Source organism: Calonectris borealis, chromosome 16 (genome assembly GCF_964195595.1).
Source record: "Calonectris borealis chromosome 16, bCalBor7.hap1.2, whole genome shotgun sequence".
Lineage (NCBI taxonomy): Eukaryota > Metazoa > Chordata > Aves > Procellariiformes > Procellariidae > Calonectris > Calonectris borealis.
The window spans coordinates 4,481,044-4,508,641 of NC_134327.1; the positions used below are offsets into that span (position 1 = coordinate 4,481,044).

General features: G+C 42.8%; 1 protein-coding gene and 1 long non-coding RNA gene across 5 annotated transcripts in view; both read right to left on the reverse strand.

The window, feature by feature from the left end:
• Positions 1-7,248, reverse strand: part of CARHSP1 (calcium regulated heat stable protein 1) — a 41,787-nt gene extending 34,539 nt beyond the window's left edge. Inside the window, exon 1 of one of the 3 annotated variants that reach the window (XM_075164930.1) lies at positions 7,164-7,248. In XM_075164930.1, the coding sequence (XP_075021031.1) occupies positions 7,164-7,203 (40 nt within the window). In that variant the 5' untranslated portion in view covers positions 7,204-7,248. Of the gene's footprint in view, positions 1-3,605; positions 3,663-7,163 lie in introns of those variants that run through there. The other 2 variants (XM_075164933.1, XM_075164934.1) reach the window with 2 other exon arrangements.
• Positions 7,249-11,568: 4,320 nt separating this feature from the next.
• Positions 11,569-25,806, reverse strand: LOC142088985 (uncharacterized). Of its 2 annotated transcripts, XR_012676074.1 has the most exons (6): positions 25,689-25,806; positions 22,306-22,727; positions 22,071-22,220; positions 20,806-21,075; positions 13,953-14,843; positions 11,569-11,609 (listed from the first exon to the last, which is right to left on the reverse strand). It is a non-coding gene; the product is annotated as an uncharacterized LOC142088985 (long non-coding RNA). The 2 variants fall into 2 exon arrangements; XR_012676073.1 differs by having other exon boundaries at positions 22,071-22,727.
• Positions 25,807-27,598: the final 1,792 nt, after the last annotated feature.

Consider the following 27,598-nt stretch of genomic DNA (forward strand, 5'->3'; position numbering starts at 1 on the left):
CGGAAGAACCACTCAAAAGAAACCTGATTTAATGGTTAAAAGCGGGAGCGGGTTTTCCAGGCTGTTGAAGCCCTGTCCATTAGCGCAAGGTCAGGCTCCCAGGGCAGAACCCACGCCCCATTTACCCGTAAGCCCTACGGCCAAGCCTGAGAAGATACGACTTGACTTGCACGGTATTTTACAGCTTCCCTGGGGGAGATCAAACAACAGAAGCACCACTTTAATGTACTCGCCCCAAAAATGACAGAAACGGAAGCTAAGTGTCTGTCTGCCCCACGCAGAGACAAAGAAAGCGTCAGTTCGGTTCGTCTCCCAGATGCACCTCAGAGCTGCCACCAAGGCGGGGATGGGGCTCTGAGGTGCCACCTCACGACAGAGTGGTTCCCACCTCTGCATCTTCTGTTCCTTAATGTCTTTTTTTTGTAGTAACTAGCTGAGGGGAAAAAAGCAAAGTCTTCCTCCAAAGTGATCTTGCTCGTGCCTGTTTACAAAAGCTAAGAGGCAGCTGTTTACTCACAGAAAGGGGAAACTGTGCAAGAAGCAATGCTGCAACAGGGCGAGTTCAACGCCGTGTATGCAGCACTGTCTTTGTTAGCTGCACCGACACCATTCATTGCCTCGTTCAGCGCTCCTCCAGAAAACGTGGGTTATATCACACAAGCTATATCCACACACATGTCATGAAAAAGGAGAACAGGCTCAAAGAAAGGCTGAAACAGCCGCCTAGCTAGCAGAGGTCGGCTCAGAGGAACCAAATTACAGAACTGAAAGAGCAGCGAGCAGCACAAGGCTACGGCTGCTTCACCCGGGCTCCGAATTACCCGCTGCAGCCCCCAGAGACCATCCGGACAGGCAGCGGTGAACGGAAATGAGCAGAGATCAGTGCGGGAGGCAGAGGAAATGAAGATTACTGATCTGTCCGCGGGCTGCCTCGGACATGAGGAAAAGACAATATTAGGCTGAGATAGAAGGAGGCAAAACAACTGTCTCTACCCTGCCCGGAGAGAAAAGAGAAAGCGGTTAGTCAGATGAATGCTTTCTATTTTTCATTTTATCTGAACTGTGCTGGGGAGAGATGCATCGTGCAAACCCAAATCACCACTCTGCATCGCTCGTTTCTCTACGCAGTGTTTCAGCTGTTTCTTTTTGTTTGGTTCTCTGTATCAACCTGTTGCAAAAAGCAGAATTTGCGTTTTGTTTTTTTAAAACTGTTATGCAGAAAAAACCCCAAACATACCGTTTCATTCCTTTTTTCCTCCTTAAAGACTGCCGCCCCTCTGCTGTGCAGAGTGCTCTTCCCAGCCCCGCTGCCCGCTGGCCCCCAGGAGAAGGCAGCTCCCAGCCCCAGGGGAGGGATGTGATCCCCGCGCACCGACTCGCTCCCCTCCCCTGCTCCAAGGCGGATGTTGATGGGTTTTGCACTTTTCAAACTCAATGCCTCTCCTTAGTCTCTGTCAGAAACCTTGAGGGGCAGATTAACCATCAACTTTTGCCACCAACATCCAGAATATTTCTCAACATAGACCTGAATAGTTACAATCTCATTAAATTTTGCTAATGATGATAATCAACAGTCTTCTCCCAAGTTTCAAGCAGTTACTATCAATCCCTGTTGAGTCTACTCCATAGGCAGTGATCCAAAAATGATTGCTGATAGAAACTTCAGACAAAAATAGATGAAAAGGTGAAATCAGTAACAGCTGTCACCCTGAAGCCACCCTAGCCACAACCAGCAGGCCCCACCTGCTTCTGCACCCCACAGCCCACTCACGGTGACATGGAAGCAGGGGAAGGATTTCTTTACTTCTGCCACTGCCAAGAACAACCTTGGCCATTGCCTGCTGGCCCCATCACCTAGAAATAACCCCCCACACCACATTTCATCCAAAGAACCACATTTCATGTAGTGTAATACCAACACGGCCTGGCCGTCTGCTGTAAAGGAGCTTCACTAGCAGTAGATACACTCATATTCATGGTGTGTTTAATTCTTCCAGTGTATATGAAGACTGGATTCACCAAAAGTACACCACTACCCAAAAAGCAACAGTCATAAGAGGAGACAGAAGCGGCATTACCTGACCTTATCTGGCTACTTTCGAATTACTTGCATGCAAATATTTCCGTACCTACATGCATGCAAGTAAAGGAAGGATGATGCTGGTCAAAATATTTACAACCAAGGGCAAACCACAGGGACAGAAGCTCAGTGTAGTTGTAGCCAGAAGCAGGCGCACAGGACACAGGGGGACAGAGAGGCAGCACAACCACGCGGTTGGTCGTGTCACACATGGGTGTCACGACGCACACAGGGCTGTGAGATGAGCTCCAGCCTCCGCTCTGCCCCTGCAAAGGGCCACTCACAAGAAACATGTTTTCTCTCCTTTTACGCCCCCATGTAGCATGTGAAGATATACCCATTGCCAGAGAACAGTCACATCTTTCTTATGTTTTCTTTGAAGCACACAATTTTTTTCTGTAAACACACGAACTCTTCATATAAGCATACTTTAAAAAAAAAAAAAAATCCTTACTACATGTTAGTTAAGCCTCTATAGATTTAACAAGATACTAAGTTGCATTGTGAAAATGCAAGCCCTCTGCAGCTACCTTCACGGGACTTGCTATCTTGCATTATTAATAATCAAGGGAAGGAAACAAAGTATGTTTGCCAAACATAATATAATAATCAGAAGATGAAGGTTAAGAACAGCAGTCAAAAAAACCCCTTCGCAACCTCACAAAAAATATCGATCAGGATGATCATGTCAAAGCAGCCTAAAAGTTTTCTCAGACACTCCAAGAAATCAAATCCGGCACCACAGAAGGTTTTGCAAACATTTCTCAGAAGTAGCCCTACAGTTCCAGCAAAAACAGTGTCAGAAAAGAACTTCAAATCCCCTCCCTAAAAGCCAAATTCAGAGGCATAGATCCAAAAATTAAGCTCAGAGGCTTCTCTACAGGGGCAAGAAGTGACACGCATACACATGCAACATGCAAAGAGAAAACGAAAGAAGGGTTGTTTTCCCCAGTTTTAATGAATAAAGGTGCTGACTGTAAGAGCCAACCGTTCATGCCACAGCAACAGACTCTCTAGCAAGACTGCAAGAAGTTCTGAAGTATCTCTCTAAGCAACCAGAGCTGTTAGACCTTTTTCTTCGTAGTGAGAGAAAGCTCTTATTTAGCATGCTTTGCCTTTGTCGTGATTTATCAAATAAGCAATTCTGAGTGTAACAATGACACCTCGCCAGTTCCTAAGTGGGGGGGGAGGGGGGGGAAGCAAGCAAACTAGCTCTAATATCTTGAGTGAAGTAAATCCACTGAGACGGAGGAAGCGAGAGCAGAGCACGACGCACCTCCCAGCAGGCACGCCCGACCCGGTTTCCCTCCCCTGCGCGGTGCTTCAGCCCCGAGGAGGGCTGCCCGAGCCGGCCACGCCGCACTCCCGGCACCGAGCGAAAGGACCTTCCCGGCCTGGCCCCGGCTCCGCTCTCGACTCGGGAAAAAACACGAACAGCACCGAAAGCGGCCCGGCCCGGCCCGACCCAACCCGTCCCGTCCCGACCCCCCCCGCTGGCAGGCGGCCCCGGCCGAGCCCCGCTCACCTCGGGCAGGCAGGGCTCGGCGGCGCGGCGCCCGCGGCGGGCCGGGCTGGCGGGCGGCGCTCCCGCTGCCACCGCGCGCCCCGCGCTATAAGGCGGGTGGGCCGGACCGCCCGCCCCGCCCCGCCCCGCCCCGCGCCTTCCCGGGCGGCCCCGCCCCGCCCCGCCCCGCCCCGCGCCGGGGAGCGCGCCCCGCGGCCCGGGGAGCGGGGGCTGCTCGGGGACGCTGTCTCGGGAAACAAAGCCGCAAGCTGGCGTCTTCAGATGCGTTTTACTAACCTGAGAGCTTTGCTTTCTTATGTTTAATTTAATTTAATTTTATTGCCCCTCCGCATGCAGTTCCCAGGGCGGAGGGCTCACACACAGTGCCCCTCACCGCACACCCGGGCTCTTCGCCTGCTAACAGCCACGGAGACCACCACGCTGGGCTCCGAGCTCGGCTGTCAAAAAATGGAATTACAACAGTGAAGTGAAAATGGTGTTAAAGATGGGATGGTGTGGCCAGAGAGCTCGGTAAGACCAGCTGAAGTTACAGAAGAATGACCCTTGTAAATTTTCCCGAATTTTGCAATGAGGAAGGATGAGGAACTGAGCTGTGGTGCAAGCTGACGAGAAAGCCCACGCCTGTGCTCCGTAGTAGCATCATTTGCATGTGTTTGGCGTCTCCTGCATGAACCAGAGCTGCCACAACAGGGCCTGAAGCGGAAGCTGCAGCAGGACAACCCATGAGACAGTACAGGACACACTCTCAGTTAATTGTCACGGACTTTACCAGGAACACAAGAATCACTGAAAGATGTTAGGGCAGAGAGAGCTGTCTTCACCCAGTATCCGGCCACCGGAGTTTTAGCAATGCTTTCATTTGTGCACAATTTTCCTAGCTGATAATAAACCACAGTATTTTAGAACACTGTTTTAAAAAGAGAGCCAGTTCTTTTCCAGTTATAGGTACCAGACAAAGCATGTCCTCGTATCATTACAAAGGTAAGATTTTTAGCCAACCTTTAGCCACTCTTTTAGCCAACCATAATCACATAAGGAACAGCAGTGTGCAACTTCTGGTAAAACTGCCACAAACAGATTTTAGCAGGGCTTTTTTTCACGAGGAAAAATAAACAGAAGTCCTATAACATACAGTGTTTGATCTGAGATGAGGGATCTAGAAAAGGTTGCACAATATGAAGTAACCACCTTCCTACGTCAACCACATGGTCGTCTTCCAAAGCGTCTCACCTCTCTGTCCACTCCTGTTCCACACAAGATCTTACCCCTTTGTAAGACACATAGTAATGGGACTGATGACTTCTCTTGCTTAAAGCACTAATTTTATTCCTGGAAATGTTTTCTCTTTTGCTTTGTGTGGCAAAACTGACTGATTTTTTCGAGGTGGAGGAGGATGAAGGGAAAGCACTACATAAGTTCAGACCAATCTCCCCAGTCACACGATCTGGGATTACAGCTGTGCTTTCCTCAAAAGTTCAGCACTCATGAGTCATCCCTCTTCCTCTCCCCTCTCTCCCTCCCCTTCCCAAACAGAAATGCACGGCCTATGGGAAATACGTGACAACGTATGTCCACAGTCATGAGGTTGGCTTTCAATACTAGATCGTGGGTTTGGAGGACCCTCCATGTGAGCATGTGTGTGTGTCCCCAGCTATCACAGTTAGGAAATGTGATTTTGCCTGCTGCTTTTTTCACCAGCTGCTGGAGACAAGGGAGGTTCCAGCTTCCCCCTAAACTCCAGGTTGTCTCCCTCCCCTTCCCCTTTCCCTCAGTACAATTACTAACGACCAGTTAATCACCTTCAGCACACGTGCCTACCTTGCTCTCTCTGTCCCTGGCGTGGAGTGGCTGGCCATAGGGCGGCATCAGCTCCTTCCTGGGATGCAGGCAGGGCTGGGAACCCTCCCCAAGGCCACTGCTGTTGGGTTGGACCAGCAAGGGGCACCTCACGGTCAGAAGGAGCGCAGGAGGTGGTCCAGAGCCGCAGGGCTCTCCTGCCTCTCTCCTTTCCCGCTGGCTGGTCCCCTGCTTACTCAGACACAGCTCTGGGCTGTTGCAGGGACTGAGCACTCAGCAGTCCTGACAGGGAAAAACCAGAAGGATTTCTTGATAGCATAGCATCATTATACCACTTCTCATTCATTTAAAGTATTCAAAGTGCAATTACTTACACAATTTGAGTCAAGGAAATGAGTGTGTAGGGGGGAAATGTATCAGCTAATGTGATTCATTAGTAAAGGTGGGTGATATACGTCCCTGCGCAGCAGCAAGGATGAGGTGGCTTGAACAGCTCTTAAATAATTAGATGGGTGCTGGTGCTCAACATAGAGGTGGACAGCATTCACCCTATTAGAAAGGCATGAATTAGTCTAGCACAGCTCCACACATCGCAAAGGCAATCCTGATTTCCAATTCCTGCTTCTGGACTGATTTTTGGAACTACTTAATCTAAAAGATATGGTTGGCACAAGCACAAAGAGCGTAGGCTTGACATGAATGAACTGTGCCTGGAAATTAGAAGCAGGCTCTTAACGATTAGAGCAATCAGATTGTAGCAGAGAATAATAGGAGGAAAAATACCCTTAATTCCTTGAATATGTGGCATATTAAGTATGCTTCAGTCCAGAGAGCTCCATTGCACTTTATGTTGCCATGTCCAGTCACAATGCCGACAGGAAATTGAGCAATGCAACACCAATGTGCCACAGCGAAAGCATGTGATCCACCTTTCACTTAAAGCTATTTACTATACAACAGGATACAGTCATTCTATTTTATAAGATCAATTTTTTCATGCCAGGTATCTGACAAGTTATTGTGTGCTCTCACTATCTTAATCATCTGTAATTTTGAATCATGCTTCAGATGACTTCTGTTCAGTTTGCAAAGCGTAGGAATTGAGGACATCTTTGCTGTTCTCAGATAAATCATAGCAGCAAGACCAGAGGAAAAAATGGTTGTAAAGAAACAAATCTCCCTCTGTGGTTAGGGTTTAGAATTCAGTTAATGCTAATTGCAGACGCAAATAACCTTGCAAATACTTTAGAGATTTGAAATAATGAAAACAAAGTCCCAAATCGCCATATAGTAATCAATAACACAGTGTAGTAAAAGTAGCACTAATACAACCTTCCTGACAAGAACTTAGTCAAACATCTTTCCACCTCAGGGGAAGAGGTGGAAAGAGGCCCCCAAACTTAGTTATCAAATCCAGAGCACTCTTAACATCAGGGTGAGAAACAAGTTCCAAACTCTCACAGTCAAACTTGGAGCACTATGTCATGGACAAGCTCCAGGTTGTAATCACCTCCCATTTTGTACTCCTGGAAGGTGCACCAAAACCCTACCGAACAGGTATGGCTTAACTCTTAATTTGGCCAGTTGGCTATTTCACTTGGCTGGTGAAATAGTGAGAGCTGGCATGAGCTGGCCTTTAGCAAGCTTATCTTACGTTCATTCTTCCTTTTCTTATACTAAAACAGTTCCAGGCTCTTCATCCCACGATTTGCATGAGGGTGAAATTTAGTTGTCTTTATTAGGAAGCAAGGGACTTCATACCAGTGCAGGAGTCATCAGTGAACAGTTTGGTAGGAGGCATAATCCATCTAGTCACTGCAGATCATTTTTTCTCTTGGCTAGCATGTCTTCAGGTTCCGCTCCTTCTAAAGAAAGATCAAGTTTATCATGAGCAGAGGAATCTTTTTTTTAACGCATGAAATCAGACAGAAGCTACACAGCTACCAAATATTTTAGGGTCAGTCAGGTTGTCTGTCTGTTGGTCCTGAGGCAGTCACCTAATATTCAGCTCTCAAACCTGTTCTTTCAGATCGCTTGTCTTCACAGTCAAAAGGATACAGTTTTTTACTTCAGAAAAATAATGTATATGGATTGTGCTGAAGTAGAAACACAGAAAAGCTGAGCTTTTCAGCAAGGTAAGCTCCAGGGAAATTGTGGTGGTTTAAGACCAATATGTCTTGTCTTCCCTGTGTTTTTACTTTACATGCAATAGGCATCCTTAAAGTAACACAAACCCCATTCTAGTAGCAAAACAAGGCCTCAAAGACGAACTGTTTACTCTGCCATTTGCTTCTTATTTTCTAAATACTGACTACCTGTCAGAAATAAAATATTCTCCCCTGCTCCTTCTTCAGTTAGCATCTTCTATCCCTTACTCCTGTTGTTTATATTTACTCTCGATCATTATCACAAGTTGCCTCACTGGCCACTCTGCTTGCCCAGCTGCTCTGTGGAGACTCACATCTTCAAGCCGCCTCAGCCTCTGCCCTCCCTGAAAGCTTCACCTATATTTCCAGTTGATGCCCTAGCAGACTCAGCATTTCATTCACGACCAGGCCTGTTTGCTATGGACTTGCCATAAGAAGTCAAGAAGCCAGCTTGATTTCCATTCTCTACAGGGATCCACACGTGAGCTTGTGCCAAGTTTTGCATTATGCATGCTGGAAGGTCAGGCCAGGAACTGATAGGCAAAGAGCATTAACATTTGAAGACAAGATGCAGCGTCCCAGCTGAAGTTTCCTTCCTAAGGTACAGCGCTTTAAGGAGAAATTAATCTACAAGAGCGATGCAGGGCACAAAGCAATCACTACGCACTGGACAGTGGTTATCCTTCTGAGTATACAAACTACAGCATGTCACTAGAGACACTAACGTACTACGCCTCACTAGTATACAGCATTGAAGTAGGAAACTACTTCTTGGAATATAAAATATAAAAGCTCAACAAACATATTGCTATGGCCTTTATACAGATTTCCAATTTTAAACTGGAACAGAGGTCAAACTGACTCATATTTTACTAGTTCTGACAGATGTCATGATCAAAAGATGACTGCTAGTTAACCAGTCAGACCACTAAGCCAGTAGCCTATATATCACGTTGTGTTATCTGTAGTTATTTAAATACATTTGTTTTACCACACACTGGATGATAATATTCATAATTCACAATGATGAATAATGATGATAATGATCACATAATTCATAATGATGACATGCTGATAGTTAATTATAGCCAAAAAAAAACCCAAAATGGAAGCTATACTCTGTCCAAATGAACACATAGCAAAATCTTTATCGGGAAAACAAGCCTACAAAACAATCCTATCACACAAGTGGGTTGGGTTGTTTTCATGACCTGCCTCGATAGATGGCAACTGCCTGGAGGAAAACCACAAACACCACGTGTATAGATAGCAGCATCACTTGAATGTATGACAGCTGCAGCTGCTAGGAACTGAAATACAAAGGCTGGCAATTTTCATCAACAGCTTATGGTAAGATGTTTCTTATTCCCTCACTATCTGGCCATCTTCAGAATATGCACCATTGTCTTCTTTTCCCAGCTCGTCTATTCTATATAGATCCCAAACTGCACACAGAGGTCATGTCTGTGCTTAAACTTTACATCCTGCAAAGAGCTCTGTTCATTATCAGTTGATTCTTTGTGATAGCTTAATTAAACTGATATAAATATCTTTACATCCCTAGCGCCGAGATTACTATTTCTTTTGAAAAAGACTGGCTCTTACTAGCAGTATGACTTGACTGGGCAGATAGATTCTTCCAAAATGCTTGTAAATGCAACAGCAAGAAAAAACTGTCAACAACTGGAATTTTGTTCCTGAAAAAACAAGATTAGATAAAAATTCCCATGGTGCTAGAACTATCAAGTGAAAGAAAACAGAGATGGCAAAGAATAAGATGGAGAAAGATCAGTACAAGACTCCAATGTCCTAGCATCTAGAGGATTCTCTGTACTTCTGTATCCAGAAGTTTATAGCAGAAACTGCATTCACAGTCCATGTAACAAGATACTATTTCCTGTGTTTGTGATCAATGTGATATATGGGTTAGAATATTTGTGTTTGTTTCATTTTGGGCACTGATCCCATCAGCATTTTCACTCCCACACCAGGAAGAGAAACGCATTTTCCCAGCTGCATTTCTTAATGTATGATTATTTGTTCCAATCTACAAGACATGACTAAAGGCACACTCCTTGTTTGCATCTCTGTCCTCCTTTTCTCTGAAAATCCACTGGATACAAAATTTCATGTACACATTACCTCAAGTCTTCTGAAAACTAACAATGGCAAGTTAGATCTGGCAAAACAAGTGTGTTTTCACAGGCTAGCAAGCCTGCCACTCTTGAAAGCCTGCCAGATTTAAATATTTAACGATCAGACATGGCATTCATCCTCCTAATCAATTCTTTTTTTAGATACAAGTCTGAAAAGTCTCAGAAAGTGCAATCAGGCAGTGCTGGAGACCTGCAGAGGCTTCTCACACCAAACAGTAAATAGCTACACTTGCGAGGAAATGAGTAGGGGAGGCAGAATTATCTGCCCTGTTCCATTAGAGGCACATTGAACCCATAAAAGGGGTAGATTGCCTTGAAATAAACTGCCTTTTATAAAGCCTTTTCTTTAGATCCTTCATGTCAGTGGCATTTTTTACTTAGAATTAAATGAAATAGAAACTTTTACAAAGTTGAAATAGGCAAAATTCTTTCTTGGAAGGCAGTGGACAGGTATAAGTTCCACACATGCAGAAGAACATCTAAGAGATGTCTGCTTACAGACCTGGCACGTGCGAACCATGCAGTGGGTGCATGCAGAAGTAGGCATGGGTTTTGGGTTTGGTCAGGGAGTAGGTTACACCATTTGTTTTAGAACCAACATGGAGGATGAATGGGCTGATGTAATATACGAAATGTAAGTGACAGAAAGTCAGAAGTGCATCTTAAGTCACCCTTTGAAAAGAACTTAGGTACTTTCAGGCAAAGGCTCCTCCTCCTCTGATTGGGATTCCTAACCTTCCCTCCCTTCAGAAGCCAAATATTTGTCCCATTCCTTTTTGCAGAACAATAGCCAGAGGAGAGTTGGTGCTTTTCCCCTTATTTGGTAGCTGAAGGGACAGGACAGTCAAGCTGAATGTGAGAACCTCTAACTAAGGCGATTCCCAGGGGAGACAAGACTGTTCTTCAGTGTCTCTCTCAACTGGTCTCTGTTGGCCCAAATAGGCTGTACAAGTCATCTGAACAGGGTCTTGAGTACTGGACTCTCCTCATCCAGAAGATTCCCTTCACCAATAGATGATACTGTAATTCCTTCAGAACTAGATTAATAAAAATTGAATTATTCTTAGCAAAAGGAACTGCATCAACAGAGCTCCAAGACCAAAGACCACATAGATCCACAAGAGATATACATGCCAGATGTAGGCTCAAATCCATTCAGACAGAAGAATGGACTAAACCCCACTTCTCCCACATCTTTGGTGAAGTGTTGAGTTTTATGATGTCTTTTATTGCAGAGAATAGTTCCTAGGAAATTATTTTGCTCTAACTGAAGCCAATAATAAGATTTCTATTGTCTTCCAATGTGATCCGAGCAAGTCAGAGAAAAAATTTGTGAAGATGGCAATGTTAACAGATAATAGTGCTCTCTACCCTTGCATTTCTCTGATGGGCCCCCTGGATATAAGTTTAACGGTGATAGTTCATTAGCACAGCTTTCCTTTGGGCCCAGAGTTTTATACTCTGCATTTGACACTTAGATCATGATGCAAATACTCACGTCTAAACAACAGAAGGGATTTATTATGTGATGACTCAAAGGGCATCAAAAATTGGTTTGAAAGAGATTCAGCGAGAATGCTGGTTTGCAGAAAGAGGGGAATGATGTATAGAAGGATAAAAACCTCTCCTTACAGAGCAACAGGATTGATCTGACTTATTATACCCACCCAATAAACAGTGGTGCTGTTGTTTTTTTCACTGCAGCTTGTCCTTATGAAAGAAGCTTCTTCATCCTTTCCACAATGCTTACAGGTTTTTATGGCACTTCATATCTCTCTACTGCACAACAGAATAGAGACTAGGAAAAAAAATGTAGCTGTGCTTTATTTCAAAGTGCTGTACAATAAAGACTATTGTACAGTCGTTGGGTGAAGTCCAGGATAGTGACAACTGATGTCATCTTCCTGCAAGGAGATAAATAGGATGAGCTGATAAAGGTGAACATGCTTAAATATGTTTGTACAGTTGCCAGAGAGGGCTTTTATAGATCAGATGCCTGATAAGAAAGTAGATATTAGCTTATTGGGGTGGAAAAAGCATGGGGACATTAGCAGTCATGTTCTTCTATAACTGCATACTTCTCCCTTTAAACTGCTGCTGCATCCACCTTGCAGGAACCCTTCCGATCATCGTATAAAGGGGGTCCCAATGCAACAAACCATTTGAGCTTGTAAGTCAATATTTAGTTGAACGCATGGGAGCACTGCACTGCAGAGGTACTGCACTGAGTGGGTACACATGTACTCACTTTCTGTATTTTATATCAGCAGAAACATTCACATAAGGTACAGGAAAATGTAAAGAATCCTTGATGCAAAGAATTCAATGTACTTTCTGCAAGTCTGTGTACAAGATAAGACCAAATGCTGACAAAGAACTTGACAGTTTGAAAACTGAATAAAAAGCATTCATCTGATTTTTATCTTCATCAGGAGATCAAATATTGGAAAAACTAACTAAAAAATGTTGGGGGTGGGGGTGCCAAGGACAAGTCAAAATCTCCTGTACAAATTTGAAGGAGAAAGGGAGTAAATGTTGCATTAAGTAAACAAGCAAATGAGATGTAAAATTTTCAGGCAGTGCCATCTCCGTTAGATGAATGTGTGTTGAGACTGCCCCATAGCCATTACTGGGGGAAGGATCCAGAACAACTGTGAGGGTGCTATAGCTCGTCCAGGAAACTAATCAGTTACTTGAATTGGTGCCTGCCAAGGTCAGTACTTACTAAGTTTCACTGTGTTAGCGTGACCTTGTTTCTGCAGAAGCTATTATAGCGCCAATGAGCTACTAGAATATTTTGCAGCAGAGTGGGCTGGTTACAGTTACTCTCGGCCCTGATTAGCCAGAAAGGCCCTTGTGATGATGTTAAACATACCACATTTCCCAACAATGACCGTGATCTCATCATCAAGAGGAAATACTTACCAACCCTTTTGTTTTGAACAGATAAAGCAAACAGGAAATACTCAGCTACCTTGCTCCCAGTCTTTTGCCATCCATTTCATTACTTCCTGCCTATGTCTATTTTGGGAGAGAACTCTTTAAGAAAATTGCTTCTTTAAAAGTTCAGGTTTCGCTTACGCAGGCAGATTGAGCCTTCAGTATCTCACTGGCTTCTCCCTCCTCCTACCCTCATGGTGGGGGAAAGGGCAGGAGCAAAAGGAGGATTAAAACAGGACTGTTCACAACATCTGTTTTTAGTTATCGCCTTTCCTTCCTTTTAACTAAGGGCTACTTTTCATAGCACAGAGAAATGGTTCACGAATATTCTCTCTGCAGTGACAGTCTGGGATCCTTTGACAGTGGGAACTGGGCATGCAGGAGCAGGCATCACAGTATTTTTTTTACTCTTTAAACTGACAATTCCAGGTGTCTGATTCCATTAGTTATTCAAGGAGAGTTAACCCCTGGCTCTGCGTTTTTGAAAAAAAATCAAAGAATTTCACACAGTCCAACAATTTTCCTGTGGTTTTCACAAAATTTGGAGGTATTAATGCAACATTAAAAAAAAAAAAAAAGAGGAATTCCTGTTTGTATGATAAATGTAAGGATAGAAGGATTTTGTATTTGTATCACAGCATATGAAACAGGAAAAGAAAAGAATGGGAGCATAAGAAAGATCTTTGCACAGAAATGGTGGCCTAAAAATGGTTGTGATTTCTGCTTACGATGAGCTTCAGGGAGCTATAAACTGTGGTGCAGAAATGTCACATCTTTGTTGTTTTCTTAGGGAATATTGCATTTTTTTTTTTACGCCAACATCATGGCAGCTCACAAGGAAAAGGCCAAGATAAGGGTGCTCTGATCAGGGAATTTTCTATACTTACTCTCCTTCAACCAGTCATATTTCCTCAGGGGGAAAAAAAAATCAGCGGGAAAGTATAAGAAATTCCCAGATACATTGTTTGAATTAAATTATATTTTTAAAAGGAAATCAGTCGAACACTTCCTAGTAGTTCATCAGGTCAGTTTCCACCTCATCCCTCTCTCTCTCTCATTTTACAGCCACAGAGCTGTCTTCAGGTGTTTAATTTCTTTCCATTAATCTCTAAATATCTGTTGACACTGAAAAAGATTTCACAGGAAGTCTATAGATAGCCACTCCTGTACGATAATGTTCAAGAACAATAATGCCATAGGCATACATACTCAGTTTTATATGTATTAATGACAAAGACAGCTTTGAGAGATGTTTTACATCCTTAAGCCTCTTGAAAACAGAGAAAACACGTATGAAGCAGAAACACCAGTTCTGATTTTTTCAGAATGACGTTGTATTCAGTTCAATTATAGATTAAGATGATCCCAGGACTTACTCCAGTTTCAGCTGAAGTAAACAGGAGTGTTCTCAGCAGGGGAATCAACATCACACATAACAAGCACCAAAATAAGAAGAGGGCTCCTGTTCTTCTCTAAGGTTTCTCTGTGTATCAGAGGCGTATCCAGGTGACTACGGTAATGCAGTACTTCTCTTTGCCTCTTTTTAAAATTTTCTCCTGTTAAGGACAGTAGCCTTATGTTTTTCCATTAATTTTCCACCTGCAGCCTCAAATTCCAGACTGACAGACTAGAATTTGCTGTATGAAGGATGCTTTTATTAATCATATAAATCTTTGTATGTGGTGCAATACTTAGCCCAGATACATAAATGTTTCAGTGGGCATGAGAGAAATAAAATCTTAAGGCTGACACAGAAAGAAGTGCTCACTGAAAGCATTACAGTGAGCAGTGAGGTGATTCCCCACTCTGATGTTAAATCTGCTGCAATTCCACCAATGGTATCATTCAACAGCCTCTGGCAATACCACCTCAGTAATAGGTTTAGACAGCTTAGTTTAATTATTAGTTTGTGAATGTCTTAAATTCTGCGTCATGGCACCGATGCTTTATGCCAGATACAATGTTCCATTTGGTGCAATCCGTATTTTTCAATTCAGTTCATGTTTTGTTTTGGGCTGATTCAAATTGAAATTGCTTTCCATTTTTCACTTTGGCCATGCAACTGAAAAAACAGTTCTTCAGCCTTACCGCTCTGTTGCCAGGTACCAAATTGTTCAGTGATGCCTTACAGGGTCAGTTATTCTTTTGAAGAAATTGGCCAGTCTCAGATCTCACTCTTGTTTGAAGTTATTCACAATCTATTCATGTCAAAAATAAAAAAAAATAATCAGATATTAATTACATTTTCAAGTTCACAATTATTTACTCAGGTGCTTTTGTAACAAAGGAAAATGTGCTGACAAAACTGACTTGCAAATAAAGACATTTAAACTTGGCAGTATAACATAAGATATTAAACTTAAAGAACAGCAAAACCTGTACTTTAAAACTAGGAATCAACAGAAATATTGCATGGTCATAGGTTGCAGCATTCACTCTCCTAATTTTCCTTAATTTGGTAAAGATATTCAGTCTGTATGCCAGACCATCATGTGGGAGAACTCGGAAGGAAGATCCTTCAGCTTCAATAGCAGAAGGGTTTGAATCGGCCAGCTCACAGCTCATTATCTGAGGAACAGCCATGCTGAACATACAAGACGACTCCCTCTCCTCATGTCCCAGGCCACAGACTGATGCAGTTTTTCCGTCTTCTCAAACTGCACACATTTCTCTGCTTTTTAAGTACTGCGCTGTCTCTCGAGCAGATCTGGGGGCAGCCAGTTGTCTGGCACAGAGAGTAAAAGAATCAGTGTGTTTTCCGTGGAGCAAAAGGAGAGTGAGAGTGAGCACAGGAGTAATACCCCTTTGACAAGGCAGCTTCACAGCTTTGATCTTTCCCCTCTCTCCTTGTCTCTTTCTAATTAACTACATGGCTACTCTTCCCACAGAGCCTGAAAAATGCTCTTGTGCTAGAGCAACCTTGGTATTATTTTTGGGCTTCTCATGTTGCTATGTAAGTCTAGTCTATAACAGTGTTCTTCAGTCTGTGGCCTGCAGAGATACTATAGACTACTTCTTAATTTGGGGTATTGGAATATGGAGTATTTGGGATACTATGGACTATTTCTTAAGGTAACACAGAAAATTAAGATATTGTCAGTTAGTGCAAATTCACTATCCCAGGGCCAAGAGCTCAGCGATCTCCCAGTCGCAAGAACTGGGAAGCTGCCAGGCCGGGATGTCTCCATTTCTGCCGATGCTGTGCCCTGTTGTCAGGCCTTTTCAGTCAGCATCACCGTAACAGGTAAACATTTACTCTGCAACTATCACACACCATGTTCCTGCCTTCTAAAAGATTTAAAAGCTCACTAGCAGACAGTGAATTTTGTTTAAACAACATGCCTATCTTGTGGTTCCATTCTTGACTGAGAAACTGCTTATATTGGTTTTCGCTCAAGGGCTCCACTTACAGTAAACACAATTAAGGCTAAACACATAATGCACTGTATATCATCATTAGAAACTGCCTTTTGCTTTTAGCTTTGTCTTTGGGTGTAGCCTGTTCTAGACACAAGCCATTCCTCAGTGATTAGGATGCTGCACCTCTGCAGCTTAAAATCCTTTTTAAGTTTAAGCAGTGGACAGGATTAGATGCTGCAGACTCTAAATCACAGTACAATAACATTACTCAAAAAATACTCCAAAAGATTTTCAATCCTGTTCCAAATTCAAGCGGGAAAGGCTGTACTACTTCTAGCTGGCACACCAAGCTGGCTCAGAAGGGGGACAAGGTGGTGGTACAGGGTTCCCAGAAATGTAGAAACCCATCTTTGCATTTTCCTTCTGCATGAGCCTTGTTTTTATGGCCATGGTGAGTGACTTTGTCAGGAGTACATGTAAAAGGCCTAAGTCAACATTTCCTGGCTTTGTCCTGAAAGTGACTTTTGCTCTCAGAGAATGCCAGCAGGACAGGGTACTGATAAACTATCCTTCCAGATTAACTGGGAAGGATATAGTTTTTCACACTCGTGTGTGTGTTTGAGTATGTGCTGGGTTAGTTTCACTACTTCCTCTGCAAAAGGCGTGTTGCAGAGACAGACATATGCTACGAACACGCCTCCTTCCAACAGATCTCGTTACAGTCTCTGCTTATGAGAGAACGAGAGGGAGGATCCAAATCCGAACTCTCCAACTCTGGATCGCGCGGGTGTCTCCTCCCTCACAGAACTATTGAAATACCCAGAAGTACCTTCCCAAGCCGTAAAAAGGGAGATCTGACAGTAGGTTGTTTGGATCTGTAAAGCTACTCTTCATTTCCTCAGTCTCTCTTTCTCTCCTCCTGCCCTCCACACTCCGCTTTACCCTAGCAAAGCCCCGCGCTGTGCCCCAGTGCAAGAACACTGCTTCAGGGCAGAGCAGCGAGCTGACCGGATCAGGCAGAATGTGGCTGATGAGCCCATGCAAAAGCACTGATGAGGTAACATCTGGGTCCTTCTCTGCTGTCAGTCGTGTAATTTGGTTTTTGTCAATTCTGCTGATTAATGCTGTTACAACAATCCAGAGACAGGCTGCAAGGGCAGATGGGAAAGTGTCACAGCTGACAGATGGGAAAAAAAAAAAAAGAAAAACAAAGTAGTATTTCTGAGCTTCTCAACGCATTGGCCTGTCTGCTACAGGAAACCATTAGCTATTTTACCATAAGCCATTGAGAGCAGCACTCAAACAACAGCAGGGCAAGAGAAATACTTTTATTTGCTCTGCAGAAAAAGCTATGTATTTCACAACAATGCCACTGGCTGATCTATTAATCATTCATTTGACAGTTTCCTGAGAAATAAAATTAATTGGATGCCAGGGAAAAATGGGTCAGGGAAAAAGACTAAGTTCAGCAACAAAAGGTTTTATTATCTTTTAATTTCTTGCATAAATGTCTTTATGTCTAATTGATAGAGGCACCAGGAAACAGATGCGTTATAATGTATTGCTCTGACCAGTATTTTTGCAAGAGTTAATGAGAGACAGAGCAGTACAAAGCATTTCCAGAGGTACATAATCTAACTTACTCTTGTTTAATTATTATTTTTTGAGAGGAAACACTCCCCCTCCACGCAGGGCTGCTTGAGAGAAGCACGCTGTGTTCAAATTAACCTGCTCTCTGATCTGTCATTTGCATGAATTCCTTATGCTCTGAAAGTGAAACCACTTGGTTAGGAGCACCAGTGTGTCGTCTGATCCTTCACTGGGCGTCTTGTCTGTCAGAAGTATCGGAGAAGCAAATAGAACAACTCATGTACGGCAGTGAAATCCTCCTAAAAACAGTGCCTAGTAAAAGACAGGAAAGATCTGGGAATGAATGAGGCTGACTCTGCTCTGGTAATAATGATGTGCTTGGTGCCACAGTGTCACAGTAATAGCACTGAGACTGAGTGCTCGTGATTTCAGTCCTCGAAGGAAGGACTGCTCATGTCAGTAGCATGTTGTCTTTGATCAAAGGCAAACAAATGACAAACCTCTTTTACCAGGGACAGATTTTGCCACTTCTCTCTGCTCACAATCCTTATTTGCCCACACATGCAAGGCAGGCAGCAGAGACATTCTTGATTAAATTTCTGCATAGGAAACACTGCTCTCTGGAATGATCTTTAAGTAAAAATATATTGAAGTGATGATTTAGTACCTACTTCCCAGTTAAAAGAGGAGGCAGGTGTATGTATACTGGGACCATCACATAAGCAAGTCCTTTTTGCCTGAAGAGGGATCAGAAGAGGACTGAACACAGGTGTTGGGAGTGGGACTGGGCTGCTCAGCGGTGACTCAAAGCCAAGGAGCCCTTCTCAGGACTCTGCTTCAACTCAAATCGCTCCTAACTGAGTAACAGCTTCAACCTCCAGCATAGCACAACTTGCTGCAGCTGACTCATGTCAGAGTTTCATGCTGAAGCAGTTCCCCGATTCTTCTTTTTTCAGCCTAACATAACTCAAAAATACTTAAAAAGGGCATTACAGAGCTTCAGAGACTTCAAAACTAAGCTAAACTGCATAACTGGAATACTCAGCTTGTGTTCGAGATACCTTACGCTGGCCCAAAGATAATCTTCATCTCTCTGATACTGCCTCCTAACAACACTCATGCAAACCAATTAGTTTTGGTTGTGCTCTGCTGGCGTTATCTCCATCTGCTGGGGTCAACATCTGAAGGACCTTCCAGGAAAAAGCCACGGAGTTTAGAGCACAATGACTCTTTCTTTGGCTTATTTTTTGCCTTCTCTTTTTCTTTCTATACAAATGCACACATTCACACAGACAGCCAGGACAATTCCCAGTTCCTGCACTTATTGGACTAACTAGCCTGGTCAATTTTTAAGGGTGTATAATTTATCATCTTTGGGTGGTGGTTTTCAATTATTTTACCAAACAAAGGGATGTCTAATGGCTCTCTTAGAAAGGCAGAACAGTTTACTGTCCAAGTGAATGACATGGTAGCCCAGCCAGCTAGGTACCAACGATGGTACACTGTGCACAGGCAGCATACTTGTCTCTTCATGCCAAAAAAGAAAGTGGATCAGTCTTGTTTTCACTTGACCATAGTGATCACAACTAGCAACCTCTCCAGGGTATGTGCCTGCTTTTTCATGTCACAGTGCCTGCAGAATAAGGACGGCATTAAAAAGGGTAGAATTTCAGCAGTTAAATAGGATTGAAACCTGAAATAGCAGAAAATTTCTTTAAACTACTCCACCAAGCACAAATGACTCGTAAATTCAGAAGGGACATACACCAACGTAAGGATAGTGTTTTCACAGCCTGACAGGAGAGCGTTAAGCAAGTTCTACAGCACAGTAAGTACCTTAACAACCATCCTACTTACAGCTGATTTCAAGATAATTCCCTCTTTGATCTCCTGTACTACTTTTGTACACCTTTAACTCTCTGCAAGTCCCTCTTGGCCTAGTTCCAGATACAGACTGATGAACATTTGAACACTGCTGGACAACAGTTTCAGGGAATTGTTTCAGGCAGAGGACTCTAACTTCCTCTACAGTGACCTATCGTGTTCTTTTGTTTCCATCAAGAAAAGCACTGCATATAAAGTAGATGGGGTCATTTTTATTGGGAAGGACTTGATACCTCAGCTGCTGCTCAAGACTCAACAATAGGGTCATTCAGATGTGAGAGAGCTCTGGGATCAAGCCCAAAAATAACTTTAAAGGTACCTAAATTATAAGGAACAGGATTATGGAGGACTGTAGGTTCTGGCCCCAATTTCAGCTACAGAAAATAAAACCCTCATCCTGTCCCTACACAGATCTTTGAATGGCCTATTTTGAACTCAGCGATGGAAAGGATTCATAGCTTTTAAATGGTAGTCTTCATGTAACACATAGCGAGACAAGATACTGGATTAAAGACTATTTGTGAGTGACCATTAATAGGCAATACTGTTACTTCTTATATTTTTGATGGAATGGATGGTAAAAGATCTAAATAGATGGCTTTTGTGGGTTTTCTGAAGTTTTGTTTGTTTTTGTAATTCTGTAATTTTGTTAATTATTCTGTAAAATCACTTAGAAGCAGATATTTCAGGACAGCAAGTATAAATACATTTAAACCTGAGGCTTCTAAAAGTGAGAAAGAGACCTGACAGATCTCTGTTCGTTTTGTCAGTGACTGAATCAGAGATCTGGACCAATGCAGACTGCAGGTGGCAGCATCCAGTAACCCAGCGCAGGGTGAGTTCACCCAGATGAAAGTCAGTACAGGGTTTTGCTGGGTTTGAATCCATGTCCTATAGTGCAAGTGCTTTGGTATCTGTACAATTTCAGTCTGACTTTTCCATTTTATTACAATATTGATTCTACTAATTAATGTATCATTAATCTGTGTTTCAGTTTTTGACCTTTATGACTGCTTTCTACTCATTATTGTCAGATTCTCATATAACTGTAGTTGCATACTTCACGGGTAACTTGCATAAGTTACTCTTTGACCATCGCCATCTTCATCAACGCACCAGCCACACAGAAAAGCTGTTTCATCCTTCCTGCCAAGGTACAGGGGGTACAGGGAATGCTGTTCTCCCTAAGTGGAACCTCTTTTCTGGCAGATTTTTGTTAAGTGCTCAATCTTAAGCTCAATCAAGGGAAAGGGCTAAAAAAAGATGCGATCATCTACTGTAAAAAGGGAATATATGTTCTCTTATACAATGTCATTCTCTACTTACCGAGCAGTTGAAGTAATCTTCCAAGAAAGTCTCAGCATAGGAATTTCAAGAATGCTTAGCATTTCCACGAGTTAACTGATTGGGATTTGTATCTTTGATTATGTTAGTAGTTCAGCCATAAACCAACCACGACTAATAGCAGATGTGCTGAGCTCTCTCCATCTTTTCTCTCTCAGATATGATGCTCTAACATATTGCTTCTTTCAAGTGAAGAAATTGAAGGAAGATCCAGGAGTTCAAGATTTTCAAGATTTAAAGTTATATTCTTCTCTTGGAAAGAAAAAAAAAAAGAATCAGTTTCAGATCATTTTGTTCGCTTCCAGAAGCTGAAACCATTGTATCATAGAATATCTCGAGTTGGAAGGGACCCTTAAGGATCATCGAATCCAACTCCCTGCTCCTCACAGCACTATCTGCATTTGTCAGTGCTGCGCCCCACACTGGGACTAAGGTTAATTACTGTCCCAGTTAATTAGAATCATAGAATCATAGAATCATACAGGTTGGAAAAGACCTCTAAGATCATCGTGTCCAACCGTCAACCCAACACCACCATGCCCACTAAAGCATGTCCCTAAGGGCCTCATCTACAAGTCTTTTAAATACCTCCAGGGATGGTGACTCCACCACTTCCCTGGGCAGCCTGTTCCAAGGCCTGACCACTCTTTCAGTAAAGAAATTTTTCCTAATGTTCAATCTAAACCTCCCCTTAGGGGACTCAAGAGCCTCTGGGAAACTCCTCCAGGCAGGCACTGGACTCTGCAGCACCTCCCTTACCCTCAGACTCCTCCTGGCTGCAGGGACCTGAAGCCCCTCTTCATGAGAGGTAGCAGGCAATGGGATTCTGCGTATCTGTGCCTTTCATGTCCTTTTCCCTTGTGGTACCAGATAGGTGTGCATTGACCTTTTTGTGTATGGCAGGGTCCCCTGGGGGGAAGCAACCTCTGAAATATTTTGATTGCACTCGCAACTAGTCTTTGCAAAGCCTGTGCAAAGTCAGCACAGTCTTTGCAATGGAACAGATATTTTTGGCCTATTTAAACTATGTTCAATCTCCTTTCCACATGGTCCACTTTTATAATTAAAACAAAGTAGAGTTCTAGGGACAACTCAAATACTGAGATACTACTTCTCCTGACTGCACCGAACTTAGTAATTAGACAATAATTCAGTCATCTGACCACATACTCTTTCTTACACCAGAAACACCTCTGGCTTGCAAGCCAGCTCTAGCGATTAGCTCTTTCCAGCATCTCAGCCCTTACCATTGAAGTTAATTACTTGGCTGTGGATAACGAACTTGACAAAATGACCCTGAGGGCTAATGGTCCAGTCCTCTTCCTTCTGAGATCAGTATGATGAGGTGGTTTTGTCATACACATCACGTAGATGGAAATCTTGTTGTTTCCCGTTGTCTAGAAAAGTCAGAAAGCCCACTAATTCAAGCAGAAAATTTTACAACTCTCGGATATGACAAACACAGCCCAACTGTATAATCACTGGTGTCAGCACCACGGTCATGCCAGCAGAATGGGCTTTGTCCTCTCTGCATGAAATTTCTCAATTCTGTATTTCTTCCAGTCTGTGAGTCCACTCCTTCACGGTTCTGGCTCTAGCAGTTGTTAAGGTGTGATAATAACCAGTAGATGCAATTTCATTCTTGTAGCAGGATTCCTCTGTTGTAGTGTTTCATGCCGTGGTCCATTACTCCAAAGCACGAAGAGCTCAGTAGCAATCTCGCAGCTCCCAGCTGACCTGGAGCTTTGCCTGCCTCGTCCAAGCCAAACTGTGTGGTGCCAGGTTGGAAGCACAAATATTACCAGGGATATATTAGCATGCAAGTAGAATTTGTTGTGAATGTGAGGACTTGACTCCTCAGCTAACAGGGCAGAGTCTTTCCTTGAAAACCATTAACAGCCAAGCTGGTCAAAGAGAGCAAAAATTAACAACATACTTTAAATAACTTCTCCATCAATTTTGAAACACTCTCACTGACTTTTTCCATGTACTGTTTCAAAAATATGATTTTCAAATACCAAGTTAGGATTGTGGATATTTTTCAACATCCAAAATAAAAAAGAAAATAATGAAACATTTTTCATAAAGGTATTCCTTGCAAACCAAGGCAAATGTTCATTAATTTTCCTATGATTCAATGATTAACTTTGAATTAGACTGTTAAGCTTTTTCTGCCTCACATCATCAATGAGTAAGACTGCATGAATGCTACAACGATCTTTCTGACACCAGGCTCAGAGCTTTTAGAACTGTTACATTAAAAGGAAAAAAAAAAAAAAAGAAAGGAAAATCATGACTTTTGTGCTACTAACAAAACTAAATAATGGTCCCCACTGTGGCTAGGCACACAATCCAGCTATAGCAGGCTGGGGTTTCAGATCAGATTAGTTGCAGAGCGTACAGTGATTTTTCAGATTCCTGCATGGCATGTGGCTTGTTCTCTTTTCTACATCTTATTTTAATAGGAAAATTACGAGAAAAAGCTTATGTATAATTTTTCATATTGGAGATATTTTTCATTTGGAAACCATTGCGTATAAGTGGTTTCTGCTTTGTTTTGAGCTATGTGCCACGTGTCACTCAAATATTTACTTTGCACATTAAAGCAACTCATCTCTAGATCTTATCTGAAAAGAATGATGTTTCATATTTGAGTCACTCTTATCCTTCTTGTGTAATCAGTGTTCTAAGAAGTATGTTGCATTCAGATACCAAACAGGACAGGCAAGTTCCCAGTCAATAGGATGTATGCTCAGCAACAGTGAACTGGCATTTTAATTGGGAGAGGAATTTTATTTCTAAAAAAAAATTTTTTTTTATATATGGCACTATATTTATGGTAGACAATAGCAGGGATATTCACAGACATTGCGATTTCTTGAATTACAAAACACTTCCAGCTCCAGATACCACTGACTGCAAACAAATACCTGCTGGTGTAAACAGGAGGGGAATTGTGCGCACAAGGTCTCTGGTTTTTATAACTGGAAAGATGGTTCAGATTTTTCTCCAAGCTTTATTAGGAAAGGACCTTTATTCATTCAGGACCTTTATTCAGTAGCAGAGAAGCTATATCAAAATATGGGTTATCTTTAATAAGATCTCAATTCAACTTTATTTTTGTCATGCTTTAACAAAGGTTTCAGTCAACTGGGCTAGACCCTGAACACAAAAACAGCAAGAAAGAGACAATCGTGCTTCAAAGAACGTACAAACTATTTAAAAGGGAGCAAAGGGAGGAACACATCTCGCAATTTCATCCACCTGCAAGTTAAGAGGACAGCGTGAGCCAATTGTCTGAGGCCCCCCTAAAGTCGACGGAGAGATACAGAAAACTGCACTGTGCTCCGTTCCACCCTCGTACGTGGCGTGAACAAGGCCTGGCCAAGGAGCAGAGCTGCCCTGCCCTAGCAGGGGCTCGCTGCGCTGCTGTGTGCATCCTCGGGATGCTCTTAGTCCTGGGTCAGGCTCAAAACCTCCCAGAGCTTTCACTGGGGCAGCTTTCCCATGCCACTGCCTTATATATGGGGCTGTGTAGGGCTCGATATCCAGAAGTGCTCTGGCTCCACCAGCAGATATGCAGGAATCCCCAGGTGAGGTTTTACAGCCTGTATCATACACAACGATCCTTCTGATCTTAATTCCATGGTTACAACATCCACAGTCAGAACTAGGGCAATCAACTACACACAATAAAAAAAAATCTTGAATCCAGTTGTCCCATCATATGAGATGATAGGAGAGAAGCCCCTAAATAATTGTCAATGTAGCTCCTACATGCAACAAGAGGCTATCTTTTGTGACGATAGGAAAAGCAATCAGCTCTGATAGACTCATTTATAATGATTATTACACCCTTGTTTGTCTCTGATAGCATAGAAGATATTCAGGGGATTTATATAATTATTCAAGGGAACTGATACAATCTTTCTCTTTGCTAAGTATCACACTGTTCCTCTTAGAGCAAACAGCGTAATTAAGATTGCAAAAGAAAGCCAGTGATACACATGTAAACAGAAGTTTAAAATCACTCACTTCCCCCACAGGCTGAAGAATCACGGTGAGGTTGGTGGGTGACCACAGCAGGCAGGGAAGCGTGTATGGCAGAGACAAGAGGACCTCTGCATCCTCTCATCTCACCTATAATAAAGGCTGAAGATGTGAGAACATGTGCATGCCCTGCGCCACGTGGAACAGGCGCAACAGATCTGGCTCAAGTGAATGCCTGCCTCATGTACGCCCGTAAACAGCCCTAAGAGCTTAAACAGCTTCAGGTTCTTTCATGAGCATCAATTGGCAGTATGTTAAGCATATTAAAGCTGTTCTAAATATTTAAGCACTTAAGCCACACTACACCACAGAAATAATTTCTTGTGCATGAGCACTTTTGGATGCACTCATGGTTTCATCACTTTTTTTCCTCTACCCTTCAAGGAAAAAAAAGATGCCCCTCCCCAAAGAAATGGGCCCTTTCTCCCCCAGATTCATTTTCTGCTTAATGGTAGTATCTCTGATTGCAACGTTACAGTCACTGAAAAGCAAGGAGTGAAAGATTTCAGGGCTAATGATTACCATCTTCACAACAAAACCAAGAAGAATACACATAATTACTAAATCAACATTTTTATATGTCAATATAGAAGAGGGGAACCATGGCTGAGTCTAAACTCTGTGCCCTCCAGAACACCCCATATATGTTCAGAGAAAAAATACTTCATAAAAAATATATAGTCTCACAATATCCTGCCACAAAGAAATATTAATTATTTGATATGCAACCACGGCCATCCTAAAATCTATCTTTAACCTACCGTATCAAATGTTTCCATGAACAAAAGAAAATCCAGCCTGTGCCAAGTACCCACCTGGTTCCCCTCGGAGCTGGGCAGGAGCAGGAAGGGGAGGGAGGCAGGCAGCAGCTGCGCAGACAGCCCCTGCAGCACACATCTTGGCAGCCATTCCTCTTCCCCAGTCTCGCACGCGATGGACACTTAACTTGAAAACAGAGAGAAACATGAACTTTTTGGTATCCGTGGCTTTTTTCCCCCCGTACACACATAAATGCTCACAAACCTATTGCTGAGATTGCAGGGGACCATCTCACAAGTATCGTTTCCAGATATTTAGCTACCATATATATAAATAAATAATGGAAATACAAAGGGACTATCCTTGATGCCGTTTTGTTCTACAGGTGTTGCTGTTCTGTCACTTCTCTCTTGTCATTCTTCAATACAGAGTGTTTTCACTAGACCCTAAAACACCTCGTCAAGGAATGGTATGTTGCAGCATGAACATGCAACGACTAAACCTGATCCAGCCTCTGTCTATACTGACAGGTAAGTTCTACTGTGGAACCCCTAAAAAGCTAAGAGCACATTATGTGCAGGACATTTACCAGCACAGATAAGAATACCCAGAGGTGTATTCTGACATATATTCTCTACGTTCTGTAATGTTCTGTGGTTTCCTTCGAGTTCCAGATTCATTCACAGTACGTCAGAGTCTCAGAAGGCTCACTACCCTTTCCATTTTCATTCGTTCTATTATTCTGTTCATCAACATTACTTCATTCTTGATTTTCACCAGGGCAAAGCGTATCATGAATGAACACAGATAAGATGTTTCCAAGAAAAACTTAAAAACATCTCTAATGTGCTAACAGAGGGTCAGATTTTTATGGATGGATTTGTTGTTGAAGAATTTGAGGCAATTGTTGACTGAAAAAACTTAGGCTGATGTTTGTATCTCACAGGAACCATGAGTTGTTAATGACTGCATCTGCAAGGAACAGAATGAGCAGACACACACAGAGCGAGAGTTTGTGGTGGGTGCATTAACCTTTGCTAAAAGCCAAACTCCCACCCAGCCACTCGCTCACTGTGGGATGGGGAGAGAAAATAGGAGTAACAGGAATGAGAAAGCTCACGGGTCAAGATAAAGACAGGAGGATCACTTACCAATTACTATTACGGGCAAAACAGACTCAACATGGGAAAAATTAACTTAATTTATTGCCAATTAAAATAAACAATTTCAGGTAGTGGGAAACAAAAAGACAAACATTAAAACAACACCTTTCCTCCCTGCTTTCCCAGGCTTTGCTTCACTCCTGACTTGTCTACACACCCCGAGCAGCGCAGGAGGAGGAGGGGGCTACGGTCAGTACACAGCGGTTCCTCTCTGCCGCTCCTTCCTCCTCACAATTTTCCCCTTCTCCACCGTGGTCTCCCCCAATACAGTCTCATTCCTTTTACTTATCCTAAATTTCAGCCTCTTCAACACCCCCTTACTACCTGTTGTATTTATACATTATAGCTATACCTCTTGACTTTTAACCTTATCTATGTCTTCACATTAAATCTAAATATCCTCTGTCCCCTACCATATTTAGCCACACACATGGGAGTGATCTTCTTTCTCCCTCATCAGAAGTGACCAGTGAACCCTGAGAAGTAAAACCTTTCCTAAGAAATGTTGTCAATATAATATATCTCCCCAACGCATTTCAGTTTAAATAAAGCAGCATTTTAACATCTCTGTTAAAATTGTGTAGTAATATCACGATGGGTCTCTTATCCCCTTTACACAGAGAGGACGTGAATAACTTGCCCAATATCACACAGGAAATCTGTGAAAGAGCAAAGACTTGAAATGAAAAAAAAATAGGATCAGCCACCGTTACTGTCTGCCATCCTTTCATATTTTTAGTTTAGCCTAGAGATGTGGCTCTTGTCAGGGGAGTCTGCAACTATTTTAAGGGTGGTAGAACGTA